At 39.3% G+C, this 17,479-nt stretch overlaps 1 protein-coding gene across 1 annotated transcript in view; it reads left to right on the forward strand.

Moving 5' to 3' along the window:
- Window positions 1–17,479, forward strand: part of LOC122798772 (solute carrier family 22 member 2-like) — a 667,833-nt gene that overhangs the window by 210,442 nt on the left and 439,912 nt on the right. Inside the window, exons 4-5 of the mRNA XM_044067886.1 lie at window positions 15,289–15,457; window positions 15,562–15,658. Coding sequence (XP_043923821.1) covers window positions 15,289–15,457; window positions 15,562–15,658 — 266 coding nt within the window. The remainder of the gene's footprint in view (window positions 1–15,288; window positions 15,458–15,561; window positions 15,659–17,479) is intronic.

Below are 17,479 nucleotides of genomic sequence, written 5' to 3' on the forward strand. Positions count from 1 at the left end.
TCCACCTTTATCCCTGAATGTCTACAGTGGGTATAAATTGGAATTCAATAGAACGGGGTTCACTCTGGATGCTGTGTTTAATGACAAGCTAACTTTAAAAAAATCAGACCTCAGCTGTTGTCAAATCATCTTGTTTCACCTGTAAGACATCACCCTAATTTTCCATCTTAATCCACTTGCAGACCTGCATGCTCTGATCTTCCTCCATTAAGACCATTGTACACAGTGCCCCATTTTCCACCCGCCCCCACCACTCCGAGCTTTATTCCTCCTTGACCCCTCCCCCAACCTATTCACCCAATAGCTGCTCCCCCCACAAAATCCCTCCCCTCTACTTCCCTTTCACACCCTTCCATCTGCACCCATATAATTACAACCCCCTCCTCTTCTACTGCATTTATATATTACTCCCATACTAAGATCCTATAATAACCTTCAGCACTCACTAAAACCTCCCTTCCTATCCAACCTTCTCTTTTTCTGACTCCTACCTCATTCTTTTTTCCCTTTTACCCTAATATGCTCTTATCAAGTCACCATACCCTCCTAGTCCCCTGCCTCCTCTCCCTTATCCTAATTCCCATATATTTTGCTAGCTCATGCAACTCTAATACTTGCCCAAAATTAGCCACCAAAACTACTAGCATACATACACACCTTCACGCATCCTACTTCCATTTCCACTCCATCTCCTCATCTCTCATCCAGCCCAATACTCTTCACTTATTCCACCCTAAAATTTTCTCCTTTAAAATTAAGATATGGTCACCCAGTCTAACCTTAAAACCATCAAATCTCATACCTAGTAAACCTAAATGGCTAAAGGATAATGCCTTTAATAACTTATCCCAAGCTGGGGATATTCATCCTAACCCTATTCCTACCCCCTCCTTTGATAACACCCACCTTCTACCATCCACCTCCTACCACAACACCCTAAAGCTTTTCACTTTAAATGCAAAAAGTCTTAACAACAAAATTCACCACTTTCAAGCTTGGTTAAGCCATAACCAACCTAATATCTTAACCATCTCTAAAACATGGCTCAAACCCTCCATCTCTGACTCTGAGGTCCTATCCCCAGGATTTCATGCTCTCAGAAGCGACCACCTTAATAAAAAAGGTGTCGGCTCTGCCCTAGTCTTCTCTAACCTCCTTACCATAATTCCCCTCCAAACTCCAATTCTCCAATTACAGAATATAGAACTAACTGCCAGACTACTAAAACTAAATAAACACAAAAATATCTGTATTATTGTCCTATATATCTCACCTGGTAATAATATCTCTATATTTGAATAAATTCTCTTATGGGCTTCTACTAGAATCCACTATGAAACATACATCCTAGGAGATGTAAATATTGACTTGAACAAAATCAACTGCCACTGTCCCTCCCTAACAATTAACCTCTATAACTTCTGTCAGTTGATCCTTCCCATCACCCGAACAAAATAAATCCACCTGGATCCACCTTAGACTGGATCCTAGTCTCAGATCCAACTAAAATAACTAACTCTGGCACCATTCCTGATACCATTAGCAACCACCTTCCAGCCTTCATACATCACTCAACCAGCACTACCCCACCCCAGCACCAATACATCCACACTCGCAACCTTACTAACTTCAACTCCACATTGTTCTCAAACATTTTTAAAGAGATGAACTGGCAAATTCTAAACACCCTTCCTCTTGACAATGCAATAGAATACTTCAACTCTGTCTTCCTAGATACCCTAAACTCCCTTGCCCCACTAAGAAAAAAAAGGATAAAAGCTAAAAATGTTCATTGGCTATCCAAAGAAACAAAAAAGATCATGCACCAAAGAGATAAAATATGGAAACTCTACCAAAACAAGAAGCTGCCCACTACACTCCTCCAATATCAACAACTGCGTAACCTTGCAAAAAAAACTAATCACCAAGGACAAAAAATCCTAGTACATCAAACTCCACTCCAAACATAATAAAAATCCCAAACTTTTCTGGAATTCTCTAAATTCTCTTCTCAATCCAGGCTCCAAGAATAACCCCTGTCCTGACCCAAGTAAGTCTGACCTTGAACTAAGCTCCGAATTTAATTAATTTTTCATAGAAACCATTTCTAACCTCACCAAAACATTTCCTAACAATACCCCAACTTCCTCATACTCACCTCTTTCCAATTCACCTAGCAACCCTCCCTCCCTGTTTGAGCTCAAACCCATCTCCTCTAACTTTATACAAAAACTTTTATCCAAACTTAAACCTTGATCTAATGCTCCAGACAATATCCCTCCCTCATTCCTGAAATGCACTTCCGATGGCATTGCTCTTCCAATCAGCATCATTATAAATAGATCCATAATGGAATCTTATGCCCCTAAACTCTGGTGCTCAGCCTATATTCTTCCACTCCACAAAGGAGGCAAAAACATCAACATCACAAACTTTTGCCCAATCGCTCTGCTCTCACCAATCTCCAAAATCCTAGAAAAATGCATCCACCTCTAACTCATGCCTTTTCTGACCCTAAACAACCTTCTCACTCCCACCCAACATGGCTTCTGCCCAGGCCATAGCACAATAACCACTCTACTCTTTCCTTGAAACTGTCAACCAAGCCCGAGATTCTGGACATTTAGTTTCCACCATTTTACTTGATCTGTCTAAAGCTTTCGATACTGTGTCCCACAAACACCTTCTCTGTCAACTCTCCAGCCTACATCTCTCACCCAACACTATATCCTGGTTCTCTAGTTACCTATCCAAAAGATCACAGGCAGGCAGATGGAAGAACTCCATCTCTTCCTTCCTACCCTCCCCAAATGGAGTACCACAGGGATCTATTCTTGGCCCCATGATTTTTAATATCTTCATCAATAACTTTCACTCTGCCATTCCTGATACCAAAATCATTCAATATGCAGACGATTCAACATTAGTCTGCTCTGCCTCAAACCTCTCTGAACATCTAAACAAAACCCAAATTCCATTTTCAACAACCGAAAACTGGATGTGCCAAAACCACCTCTCTCTAAATGCAAATAAATCAAATATTCTACTTTTCCCTCCTACAAAGTCCTTCTCCTATTACAAAAACAACTTTAAAGTCTATAGCAACACCAATTCACCTATAGAAGTAGTTCCCTCCGCTAAACTACTTGGTATTACCATTGATGAACACCTCAAATTTGCTATACATATTGAACAAAATATCAAGAAAACCCACCAAAAGCTAGGCTTGCTGTACAGGAACAATCGCTTTCTCTCCAACTCTACTAGGCATACACTGGCCACAACTTATCTTCTCCCTTCCTTATTATATGGAGCCCCTCTCCTAAACAATCTGTCCTCTACTATCACCTCCAAAATTGAAACCTGCTGTAACAAAATCTCTAAATTCGCCACAAACTCCAAAAACTATACCCATCACTGCCTTACCCTACAATCCCTGAATTGGCTCAAACTCCCTTACTACCTAGATTACCTCCAACTCACTACTGCTCATAGACTCATATTTCACCCAACTTAATGTCCAGACTTAACTAATCTCCTTCCCCCCTACGTACCCAAAAGAACACTAAGATCTGAACATCAGAATTTAATAGCTATCAGTAAACCTAAGCATCCTGCTGGCCAACTTCTCGTCTACTCATTTGGCAGAAAATGGAATTCCCTTCCAACTTCTCTAAGATCTATGCCAAACTCTGAAAACTTCAAAAGCCTGCTTTTCAAACACCTGTCCTCCAACCGAAAATATACCTGCCTTCACCCTACCTAATCCAAGTAAAACCTGCTGCTCCCAGTGTGTTCTCTCTCTTTCCCCTGGGCTCTCTATGCTCTCAATGACACCTACAGCCACTCTGACTCAACTCAACCTTGTAAATATTGTAAATAGCATCCATGTTTAATTATGCATAACCAGAGTGTATTCGCTATGTCTTTATTCTGTCTTCTCTCCTTCTACTCATGTTCATACTTATATTGTTGTCAAACTCCATATATTAGACTGCTCCTTAAATGAAACTGTAAAACCGTGAACTCTGTAAAATACCATGACTCCAAATGTGTTAATTGTATCTGTTATACCTATGTACCACTTGTATTGCAATTGTTTTATGCAACTTGGAGCTTTTCTCCCCAGGCCTCCACTGAAAATGGGTCATTTCGGCCCAGTGGACTTCCCAGGTAATCAAACTGGAAATAAATAATAATAAATAAATAATATGCAATTTCCTCATTTTTATGTTTATTATTTAAATATTTTCCTTTGCAAGTGATTAGTTTTAACACATTTCAATAACCTTTAACATGAACTCCTGCATATTCTGCCTGCTGTTTTCCTGAGGAAAACAAAAAGTGCCCACAAAGGTAGCAACAGTAATACACCATGTATACATTTGTGGCTTCATTTGCATATATTATCATGGCACTGGATTATTTTTCTAAAATGTAAATGGCAGATTTGGGGGAGTGGCTGTCACTATCCAGTTGTACTTGTAGGAGGTAGCATAAACTGGACATGTTCGCAGTAGTATGCCTTAGTATGCCAAACAGTAGTGAAACATGCAGTTTATGAAAGTTTACAATACACAGTATGAATGATTTCCTTGCACATTCTGTTGATCTTATGTAGTGGAAACAAGAGTTCATCTCCATTTGTATTCAGAGACAGCAGGGTAAATTGCCTTTACAGCCCGTATGTATTCCTTAGAAGCATGCATGTTCTATGCTGCTACAGGTCCACTACTCACAATGGTACTTTCATGTCGGCATTTGAGTTTCTGAACTTACTACTGTCTGCATTCTATAGTTCTGTGCTTCTTATGCAAGTGTTTGTCAGCAAGACAGATGTTCCTCTATGGAATATTCAGCATAGAAAAGTAAAGTAATTGCACCATATATAAACATGAGCTTAGTGAAGTAGTAGACATGTTACTCCATCTTTGTCATTTTAGTATTATAATCCCAAATTCAGATCCAGGGCATTACCGGAGGAAACATTTAATGCCATCAAAAGACAGGGGTCACCCAGTGACTTCAATGGAAGCAGTTGCTTTTTAGGAAAGTTCAAGGAAGATCAGTGAAGAAGTGAAGTTGGGGGTGTTACTGTATGTATCTGTGTGGAAGTGCGTGCGTGTCTGTATAGGGAATGAATGAAGCTGGATGGATGCATGTGTCTGTGGGGAGGGGAGATCAGTGTGTGCCTTTCTGAGTGGTTACACAAGGACTACTATGGAATTAAGACTGTGGATGTGTGTGTGTGCATGTCTGTGTGTCTGCATGGATATCTGAGTGTATATGAAAGTTAGAGGTGCGGCTTTGCCAACACAATGCATGGGTCACGATTATAAACACTGCTGCTGTGCCATCACAGAGCTGACATTGCTAGTGGTAAAAGTGCTATTCAGAGATATATAATGATAATAAAATGTGTGGCTTTCATGGACAAGAACCTATGCTTCACTGCAGACTCACCAGGAAACATACTCTAGTTTCAGCAGTTTCTTGGGTAATTTTTGTCAAAAAAGTTACTGTTCAAATAGTGCATTTCTTCAGGAAAAAGGTGTATCATCCTTAGTTAATCTGTATACTCTAGCAAGTTGCCCTTTAATAATATTCTCTTTTAGCCAAGGTGGATACATACTGCTGTGTTTTAAGTAGATGTTGCTAACAATTTGTATTTTATAGATGACAGTCACTGATTGTTATTTATTTGATTGATAATACATCCAAACTAAAAATGTATCTTTTTTAAATATCTGAATTCATAGCATATTATTACGTATTGATATTATTTAAATATATAATAAAATATTATATGGCTTGCTGTATTCTGTGCAATACCAAGTAAATGTTGTCAATAAAATGCTTATAGCACTTAATATAACCCAAGTAGTTTGATTTATATAACCTTGCCCTTATCTTTAACCACAGCTGTACACATTAAGTTATTAGAATTCCCTTCTCTGTCACTATTCTGACAAACTATATCAGAAAATGTGTATTTTTTAATCATTTGGAAATGGAGGCTATTTATTTGCTTTGTTATTGCTTTTCTTCAATCTTGTGAATTTTGATAAGTTTTGTTTCATTATTTTTGCACATTCATTTCCAACATATTCATATAAATGACCCTTATGCCACGGATACAAATATCATCCCCACTGAGAGGAGGGTCAATCAGTGGTCATTAGCCCATTAACTGAAGTTGTCTGTCGCAAAAAGGGAGATTGTGTTCTGTCTTGGCAGGCTTTGGCCTTTAATTCTAGATGATGTTTCTGGCTTGACTTATTAATAGCCCATCATCACCTGAAACTTGTTTAACAAATCAGGACCATAAATGTGCAAAACGTTACTTTGGGTCTGTAAATATGATTTAAAAAAACTGTCAGCAAGATGTTTAGTAACAGCAAACAATGAGGGACGAGGCAAACAGACACAGACACATACACACACACACACACACACACACACACACACACACACACACACACACACACACACACACACACACACACACACACACGCACATGCTGGCACACACACACACACACACACACACACACACACACACACACACACACACACACACACACACACACAAATCTTGAGATGCAGTTTGTAGCCTGACTGAACACAGCATTATAATATTATAATCATAAGTCCTAACAAAGTACAGGCAGATAGTTACTTTGTCTTGTGTTGGGTTACTGTGATTCAACACCAGTCTTTTTTTGTACTTAGACAAGAAACAGCTTTATTGAATTATCACTTATGACATAGGCAATCATACATTTATGTAAATAAAAACAAATCATATCTACATATTTTCAGTTGCAAACATAATATATGCCACACGTCTGTAACTGAAAATACACAGACATTATATATTACATATAATCTTCTTTACAATCATTGTCAAATATTACTTTGCTAATTCAGTTCCTGTCTTCCCTTAAACTTGATTTCTCCTCCAAAGCATTATTCTGCTTGTAATGTTCCCACAGTTCCCATTTGTACTATGTAATGTATGCCTCCCCTTTTCTAAAGATCCTACTTTCAATTATTTTAGCTTTGTTACTACACTCAGTACATCTACTACAGTTGGTTTGGACTTGGATTTCCATTTTATAGTAATTGCTCTTTTGGCAGCCACCAGAATTAAACTGAGCAATGCCTTACTATATCTAGACAATAATCACAGATAAATAAATAAAATTATTTCCTTAGTTATACTAATTTTCTCACCTAGTATTTCTGACAGAGTAGTCTGCACCAATATTGAGAAAGAAGTTTGAGATTCAGTAACGAGAATCCTGAAACCTGATACATCTCCTACCAAAAATTAAAAATCATAACAGCAGAGACTCAGAACGATGAACACTTTCTTATTTTAATAATAAGTCTTTATATACTAGACCCTACATGGTTAGTGGCAGTGAATGTTTGTATAATCTTAGTTTATATATTTAATAAATATGTACCATAAACAGGTTTGGCTGCATGAGGAACATCATACTGAAGAAGTGGTAATACTAAAATGAAGATTCAAAAGCATAGACCTATACCTAAAACATAGCAGTTGAGAGGCGTGTAACTTAAAACCAGAGGAAATGTAAGTTTGATTAAACACAAGTGACAGCTTACTCTGAAAGTCAGTGGTACACATTTAAAGCATTCGTAGTGCATGAAGTGCCGTGATTGTGGTCCAAAATCAGGTAAAGGACACCGCGGCTCAGCACTGCTCTAGTGTGAGACTGAATCTTAAGAACATTTCAAAGAGTACTTAACATGCTGTCAAGATTACATCTGGTGCTAGGCATTAAAAGTTGACAGTGCCGGCCAGTAAACAACATCAGGAGAACATGAAACAGGTATGTTTCAACCCTGTTTCTGCCTGCTGACTACAGCATTACAGTCACTAAAGATGTATTTGGGAACAAACTGCTCCCCTTAGACAAGGAATACGTATGGACTTAAAACACATTCTAACTGCTATACTGGCTTTTAAAGTCGGCACAACACTTCACTCTTTTTTATTTTTCCAACTAGTAGTACATGAAGCAAATAAATCTCCATGCAGTATAAAGAATTATGATTGAATCTTGACATTAATTCAACATTCGCCTTTGTCGCTTCACTGTCAAGCAGATTTCTTGGCATCCATGTTTCAAACATATAACCACGTTACAGTTGAAGGCCTGATCATAATCCTCTATAATGCATTTGGTAAACCTTGCAACTTATATGTACACTAACTCTTGTGATCAGGGTACCTTGGAAAAGAATTAACACTGCCAAGATGCGGCAGTTTCAGAGTTAGTATATATTTCAGTGTAATCCCACTTACATTCTCACAGTTCTGAGGATTGCAGTTACAATTTGCAAACAGTCAAAAGCATTTTATATTTGCCTGTGATAGTGTCATCTTTAAAAGTATATTCAGCCACAAAATGTGATTATTCCATGGGTTTTCTGTGTTCCTGTGTTTGCAGAACTTCATCACTTCTCAACAAGTGGTTCCCTGAAATCTCTAGTGCTTATGCTGTGTGGTGCTTTTTCAAATAGTTTGCTGCTAGTTGCATCCTCTGCACAGCAATTTAAAAATAAGAGTTTTTCCTGGTTTGTAAGGTTTCCTACTTTTCTATTGGTGCCACGTCTTCCGCCCATTTGCAGACTGATTGACTCACACACTAATGTGTTTTTCTGCTCTCTTCACTCCTCTCCCACACCCAATTCCCCAGTCACCATCACTCCCCTGAATTCACACTTTTATTCCATTTTATCCCCTCTCAGTTTTGCTTACATTTTAATTGCAACTTAAAGGAGATTCCCCCCTTGACATCAACCACCCTTCACTCTTTCATAATCACTATTTGCCAAGTACATTTCTACACTTCATCCCACATCTCAGCCATTTCAGACATCTGTTTGTCTCCCCCAAGCCATCAAGGCATTTCATCTCTTTTGAAATGTCCTCCCTTCTTTGCATTGCATCTTACACCCTCCTGCTGCTCTTGTCTTACTGTTCACAAGTATGCACATTACCTCTACCCTATCCCCTCCCTTACACACTTTTAATTGCATGTCACATCCACTCTTACCTGCTTATACTACTAACCCATCCCTTACATGCAACTCCCTTAAGTTACCGAGATTCCTCTGTAAGTTCAACCCTATAATACTTCTTCTGCTCCTTTGCAGAAACATTGAACCTAACCCTGGTCCACCACTTTCATCTTAGGTCTTAATTAAAGCCCATAGTATCAAGAACAAGACTGCGGTGGTGGTGCTGCGGTAGCATTGTCGCCTCACAGTAAGATGTTGTCCTGTTCAATTCTCAGCTAAAGCGTCTTCTGTGTGGACACATGCGTGAATGGGCGTACCTTCGTTGAAGGTTGTGCATCAGGGCTGGCAACTCGGCACATAAAAATCTACTTCCAATCATTAGCGGACCGGAGGTCCGCTGTGGCGACCCCTAACCAGGAAAATCCGAAAGACACAACAACAAAAAGTATCAAGAGCAAAACAGACCAACTAAACATCTTTTTCACCCTCCACTATCCTGCCCTTATAGCTACAACAAAATCTTGGCTCAAACTCACTGATTCTTCTATCCATTACTTCTTCCCTAGTACAAGTATTATATTGAAGGGAGACCTGGGTCCAGACCTGGCAATGGAACATTACTGCTGTTTGAATCATCTGATTTATATGTCCTTCTCTTAGCTCAAAGCAACACTATCCCAGACTTTCTTCCTAACTGGCTATTTTTTCAAGTGCCCTGCCGTAACAGTTTTCCTATTAATCTTGCTGTCACATACCTCCCTCCTCTCACTTCCTCAACAAAATTCAAAACCCTTCTACTTGTAATTATTTCCTCAATAAAAAAAATATTCAAAAACGTCAGCCTACCAGGGAACTTCAATCTCAGCCTTTTTGGTCCTAATCAGAACAATATCATGGAATTCCTTAATGACTTCAAACTCACTCAACTGGTCACTGGACCCACCAGATCAAACCCCAGCCATATTATTAGTAATAATCCTAACATTATTTCTCCAAATCTCATTCACCCCTTTTTCTTGACTATTGTGCAATCAGCTTCAGTATCTCTCACACCATAAACAAAATGCCTCCCTTCCTCGTATCATTCTGAAACAAAACCTAATTCAACATTCTCAAACTAAAGACAATTCTAGCATCATTACATACTCTTCTATTCTCTCTTCTCCTGACCCTAACCATTGCAACATTCTTCTCACACAAATTCTCACTAACCTTCAGGACTCAGTCTTGCCTAAAATCACACAGCTGTATAACCCCCCCCCCCCACAAAAAGAAAAAAAAAACAAGTGGCTCACATACAAACTCAAATGCTACCTCTTAGCTCAGGGACAATGCCTAGCATACCTAGAAAAACAAACCATCCTCAATTATCAGGTGACATAAAAGTTACATTATGAAAAAGCATCAATCATTCTTTCTTTACTCGCCAAATAATTCTTGGCAGAAGTCAACCATCTGACATACCGTACTAATCCAGCTAACACCCACTTCTCCTCATCTAAGTGATTTTAGCTTTCACTTGAGTATACTTCCCACTGCTGATTCCATTAATAATTCATCCTCTCCCTATAGCATCTCTCCTCCTTCTATAGTCCCACTTTCCACTTCAAAGTAATCAAAGCTAAAGTCATGTAATCAAAGCTAAACTCATGGTACCATTACTTGAAGAACTAAAAACTGACTCACCTGCTGGTCCTGACAGCCTTTTCTCATGTTTCTTATATCTATGTAAGGACTTCATAGTTCCACCCATTTTTCACATTTATAATCTCGGCCTAACTCAAAACCTAATGCCTGATATCTGGACAACAGTCATTGCCCCCCCCCCCAAAAAAAAAATCATCCCACACCACACTAACTTCTGTCTCATCTCCATTCTTTCCATACTTGATAAAACCTTTGAAAAATTAGTTTACAGTCAACTCACCCATTACATCTCCCAATATAATCTATTATCCTCAAAACAGCATGGCTTTTGAGGTGGTAGTAGCACGTCTGCAGCACTCTGGACATTTAATAACATCCTCTGGACTATGGACAAAGGCCTGCTCACTGGAGCTATCTTTATTGACTCACCAGCACTTTAAATCTGGTTGACAATAACATTCTGTTAGATTACTTAAATGAAATGAGAATTAGCCCAGATACAACTCTCTGGTATAAAATTAACTTTCCAATTGGTACTTCTCTGTTCAGTTTTAGAACGCCATCTCGGCTTCCACCCATTTCCTTAAAGGAGTCCTTCAGGGCTTCTGTCCCCTGTTCTTTTTTTCATTTTCTTTAATAAACTATTTCTTGACCTCCCTCATCTCTCTGTCTTACTTCATGCTGACAGCCTGGTCTTGTTTCACTTAAACCTGATCTCCACTGCCATGCAACAACTGCAGGCTGACCTCCTTTCTGTTATCAAATGGCTTGATAACTGCATGCTAATTCTGAACATTTCCAAAATGAAAGCAATGATGTTTGTTACTTTTTCTAAATTCAAGGAATTAGTTAGTGCTCAAGCACCTCAAGAAAAAGAAGAAATAGTTGGAGTTGAAGAAGAACGGCAGCACCTCAAAACCGGGTGTGTGAGGACTTCATAACAGATATGCAGTCAAGCAAGGTACAGAAATAAGTTACATGAGGAAAGCTGGTGGTGGAATGCAGAAGTCCGGGAAGGCATCAAAACAAAGAAGGAGTGCAGGAAAAGTGGAAGGTAGAAAAGACGGACTAGGCTAAGAAGAAATACTGTTTAAGTAACAAAAAAGCTAAGAAAGGAGTTGCAGTAACAAGGAACAAGGCATCAGAGGAACTCTACTAACTTTTGGAAAGTAAGTCAGTAGGTGACACAAAAAAACTATATAAGGTTGCAAGGCAAAGACAGAAAAATAAAGAAGAACGTCAGACACTCTTCATAAAGGATGCCAGCAGCAATTTGCTCATCATTCCACAGGACATCAAAGACAGATGGAAGGAGTACCCTGAATGAAGAAAACCCCACAGAAGCTGTACTGCCCCAGACACAGCCTACAATAAGAGAAGAGGAGGAGCCCACCACAGAATAAGTAAGAATAGCACTAAAGAAAATGAAGTCAGGGAAAGCAGCAGGCTCAGGTGAGGTCACAGCAGGTATGATAAAGATGTTGGGTGAGATAGGGGAAAATGACTTCTGAGGGTACTCACAGCAGTGTACAGAGAAAGGCATATCCAAGATGACTGGAGAATAAGCATACTAGTGCCAGTGTTCAAGAACAAAGGGGCATTCACAACTGTGGGTAGTACAGAGGTATTAAACTCCTGTTACACTGCATGAAAGTTCTGGACAAGGTGATTGATAAATGGATATGCAAAGCAGAAGAAAATAGGATGGGAGACGAACAGTTAATAAACGCATATGCAGGGTAGTAGAAAGTATGATGGGAGGTGTACAGTTCAGATTCAGATCAGGATGCAGCACAACTGATCCGATGTTTGCAGTGCGATAGTTCAAAAGAAGAAGCTAGAGAGGAAGAAAAAGTTCAACTGGGCATTCCTAAACTTGGAGAAAACATATGACAAGGTCGCAGGAAAGCTGGTTTGAGCAATCTTGTGGTGGTTTGATGTCCCAGAAACATTGGTAGAATTAGTGCAAGCTATGTACAAGGACCCAACAGACTCATGTACAAACAGTGTTAGGTCTCACAGAGGGGTTCCTAGTGGGAGTGGGTGTTCACCAAGGTCCAACTGTGAGCCCACTGTTGACTACATTAGCAAACAGGTCGAATGGGACAGATCAACAAAGTGACTGTATGCAGACATTGTGGCATTGCAGGCAGACTCTGAGTAAGAATGTCAGCAAAAGATGGGGGAATGGAATGCAAAACTGAAGGTATATTGGATGAAATTGGGTACATATAAGACTGTTGTAATGGCAGAGAATTATGGAGTTCAGAAGAAGCTGAGAATTGAGATAGGAGGGAAAATAATGGAACAGGTTAACAGCTCCAAATATCTGGGAGGGTTGGTTGAGGAGAAAGGAAGTCAGAATTTGGAGGCCAAGGCTAGAATCACAGGGGCTGAAGCCAACTGGCACAGAGTGTCAGGTGTAGTATATGACAGAAGAATATCAAAGAAGGTGAAAAGTAATGTGTACAAAACAGTGGTGCAACAAGTACTCCTGTATGGTACAGAAACCTGGACAGTAAAGGCAGAGCAATTCAGGAAGCTAGAGGTGATAGAGATAAAGTGTCTGAGATGGGTGATAGAGTGCACAATGTGGGACAGACAAAGAAATCAGGACATAAGAGTAGAAGCCAAAGTAGCTCTAATTACAGAATAGGTCAAAGAGACCAGATTGTGGTGGTTTGGGCACATGTGCAGAAAATCAGAAGATAATCTGGTGAAACAGACTTGGGACAGACAGGAAGAATGCAAAAGGAAACAAGGGCATCCAGCAAAAAAGTGGATGAATTGTGTGAAAGAAGACCTGCAACAGTCAGGCATGAATGTCGAAGAAGGCAGGAGAGTGGCATTGAACAGAGAGAGCTGGCGACAGTTAAGTTGACAGCCTGACCCCATGTAAAAAAATGGGAAAAAGGGGGATGATGATGATGATGACCTATCCTTACCAAAGAATACAAGGTGTACAAACCTACCTTATGCAGAACACCTTAAAGCCCTCTCCCTCTACTCAGTCTCCTATAGATTTCTGAGGGGTGATCTATGCCTGGCTTACAAGGCATCCACAAACTGCCACACTTATGAATCCCCTACATATTCTTAAGTCAGAGTACCAGAAATATGAGGTCCAAAGACCTGAATTTTGTCTGTAACTTAAACAGAGATTGCCCCTCCTATGGATCAGGCTTCCCATCCATGTCAAGTTGATTTTGCCTATTACTCACTTTAAGCATAACCTAGACCAGTGGATGGGGAATAAGAAATTAATATCAGACCTGGCACCCATGTCCATTATGGACAGCGGAAGCTTATAAATGTATGGCCTTCAATGTCCTGTTTGGATGCAGGACATCATTATTCTTTCAGGAAAACATGACTAGGCTTAGAAAGCCCCCCCCCCCCCCCCGGTTGTTAGCCAAATAACAGTCTATGAATCTAAATGGCAGAAAATCTATCAAGCACTTCTTATCCATGGCTATCTTGCCGACCCCATTGATCAAATCATCTTCTTAGTGGCTTGAACCCTCATTGAGTATTCACCTTCACCTAGAACAAATGCAGAAGAAAATACATTCCTTCCTCTTCTGGTCCTATAAAATTTCTCCCTTTCTCTCCAGAGCAACCAGGAATGCCATAGGCAAAGGCATCCTACTATCACAGCTTGAATATGAATGTCCACTGGTTGCAGCAGCATCCAAGAAAAAACTTCTCCACCATCCAAACTATAAGCAACTCTATTTGCTGTTTCTTTACCCGTTCCCTATAAATGAGCATCATTGCATCATGCTTAATAAAGCCGATTGGCTATCTGTCCAACAAGGTGCCAAACTATGCCTTGGATCCCACCTCTACAAGCTCCTCAAAGAACACTCCTGTCCTTTACTAAACTTTTATTTCTTCAGAAGACCCTCAGTTACAATCTAAGAAGTCTTAACCACTTGGGTCCACTTCTTCAATGTCCCAAAACCAGACTTCATTGCACTAACCATGCCATCTCCATTCCAGGCCCCAAACTCTTGGAAACCCTCCCTACTAATCTTTAAGACCTCCAGTTATACCCATCACTTTATGCTCAGCTTAAAGATCATCTCATGTCCGACTCAGTTTGTAAATGCTTAACTCTAGACTCATCACCTAATCCCCTACTCTCCTGTTCAGCAGTCAGGCACCGTTGTCTTCCTCACATGATTTCCTTAACACTAATATGTGACATGGCTGCCACATTGCCTGTATTGTATATAGCTAGTTTGTGTGGGCCCTTACCTTCCTTTTGCTGTATTTTACACTTCTCTTTACTATTTTCCTCTCTTCTTCTTCCTTCCTTACTCTAACCATCCTTTCCTGTTGTCCCCTGTACTGCGTTTATTATTATTATTACCGTTATTAATTCATTGCTTTCTTCACACCACATTTTGTTTATATTCATAATACTTCTTGTTAACTTGCTTGTGCACTGTCATTTGAATTTGTGTGGACTGAAACTGAAATAGATCCGTTTGGATCAGTGGCATACCTAGGTTATCACATCGAATAAATAAATAAATAAATGAATAAGTAAATACACTACGATGTTTCTTTTTTCCCCAGCCACAGAACTAGTTGGTTCATGCCACAGAAGAGCAGTGGGAGTCTTTCTTCAAATGTCCTTTAGTGTTGGAGTTATTGTTATACCAGGAGTTGCATATCTTATTCAAGACTGGAGGTGGCTACAGCTGGCAATATCACTTCCCTATTTCCTCTTCCTACTGTACTACTGGTAATTCAATGCACTTATTACAAAAATAATATTACTTTAAGCATAACATGTGCATTTCTAATTGATGCTTCTGCTCTCTGCCTTTGTCATTCGTTGTAATTTAGGTGTCTACCAGAGTCTCCAAGATGGTTGTTTGCTCGCAATAAAAATACCAAAGCTATGGCTATTACAAACCAAATTGCCAAGAGAAATGGTATTAAGGCTACCATCATGTCACAGGTAAGAGAACTCTCAAAATTATAAGGAAAATGGAAACTGAACAATATTGAGTGTTTGCAGTAGAATGTCATTAGTATCTTGCATCATATTCACATTCAGGAAAATAAATAAGTAGAAAAGAAACTTTGAACATGCACGATTCAGGGTTACTTGATTATATTCACTGTATTAAACACATTGACAGGAACCTGTGTGATATTTATTTATTTAATTTTGGTTACCAGGATACAGTACCGATTGAAAAATGACCAAATGTAGGCACAGCCCAGGTTGACAGTTGCAACAAGAACAAAACCTAGTGCATACTTTTAATGATGGTAAGAATAAATAACAACAATAATAATATGCAAGAACATTCGGCATTAAAAATGAATATACAACATTTGAAAACAGATGAAATTATTATTATAATCAAAGAAAGAGAAGTTGTATAACACGGAACTTGAGAAAACAGATAAAATACATGCTGTGCTGCTTTATAGTAGAGGAACTATACAAAAAAGGACTTCCTCTTTCATTGCACACCATGATTCTTGATACTATCTCACTGTAATGCCACATGCCCTTTCAGCATTCCTAATGCTAAACTGCAGAGGTATACAAATCAATCTGAGAAAAGCTATGAAAGTGTTGTTTCAGATAACAAGCCCCAAATTCCAAAAGACACAGTCTTAGTGTAAATGAGTTCCAGTGGTAGGCCTGCTCACAAAGCAGACTTTTACTGGAGTAACTCAGACTAAACGTTTTTACCGTCTCAGCCCAACACACAGTATGGCACTATATTTTTTTTCTGTGCCACAAGCATTACTGATGTGATGTGGTGAGCCTCAAGAATTCTGGACATAACCAAAAATAGTGTGGGGAGGCAAAGGCCTCAAGTCAGAGATAATGTTAAATACTACTCCAATTCAGTTAAAAAGTTAACAGAACAACAGGTTTTGCATAAAATGCATTTCTGGACAATATGAATAATGAAACTCTAATGTCTGGCATTATTGGCTGACTGTAATCCTTGGTGACTTACCAGAATATCCAAAAATTTATGAGGGACAAAACAAAAATATGAGGAAAATTAGGGGCATTCTGCTAATGTGGTTGTGAGGTAATATGTAAGACGTATGGACAGGATGTAATGGAAAGTTACATGGGTAGTGCACACTAGGTGGGAACTAGAATACCTTGCCACAAACTCGATATATACTTGCAGTTTTACTATCCCTGCAAAAATAGGTAAAGTATTAGAGCATGATGAACATTGTAGTAAATGCACTACAGCAGGCTGGTGTTCTACAGGTGATGTTGGAGGATGATTCACAAATGTGTCATAACATCCACTGATATCTAGCATGGCAGTCAACCAGGCTGGATTTAAACTTCAATTAAGTACTTCAATAAGCTTCTGAATAAAGAAAATCCCACAGAAGCTATACTGTCCTATACACATTCTGCAATGGAAGAGGAAAAAGAGCCCACCTTTGAAGAAATAAGAACAGCACTAAGGGAAATGAAGACATGCAATGCAGCAGGCTCAGGTGAGGTTACAACAGTTACGATCAAGACATCGTAAGAATTAAAGGATAACTGACCCCTAAGGGTACTCACAGCAGTACGGAGAGAAAGATATATCCTAGGTGACAGAAGAATAAGCATACTAGTGCTGGTGTACAAGGACCAAAGGAACATCCACAACTGTGGGCAGTATAGTATCAAACTCCTGTCACACTGCGTGAAAGTGCTGGAGAGGGTGACTGATAAATATGTATAGCAGTAGAACATAAGATGAGAGATTAGCAATTAGGATTC

Source organism: Protopterus annectens, chromosome 1.part0 (assembly GCF_019279795.1).
Source record: "Protopterus annectens isolate FY-2018-M chromosome 1.part0, PAN1.0, whole genome shotgun sequence".
NCBI lineage: Eukaryota > Metazoa > Chordata > Ceratodontiformes > Protopteridae > Protopterus > Protopterus annectens.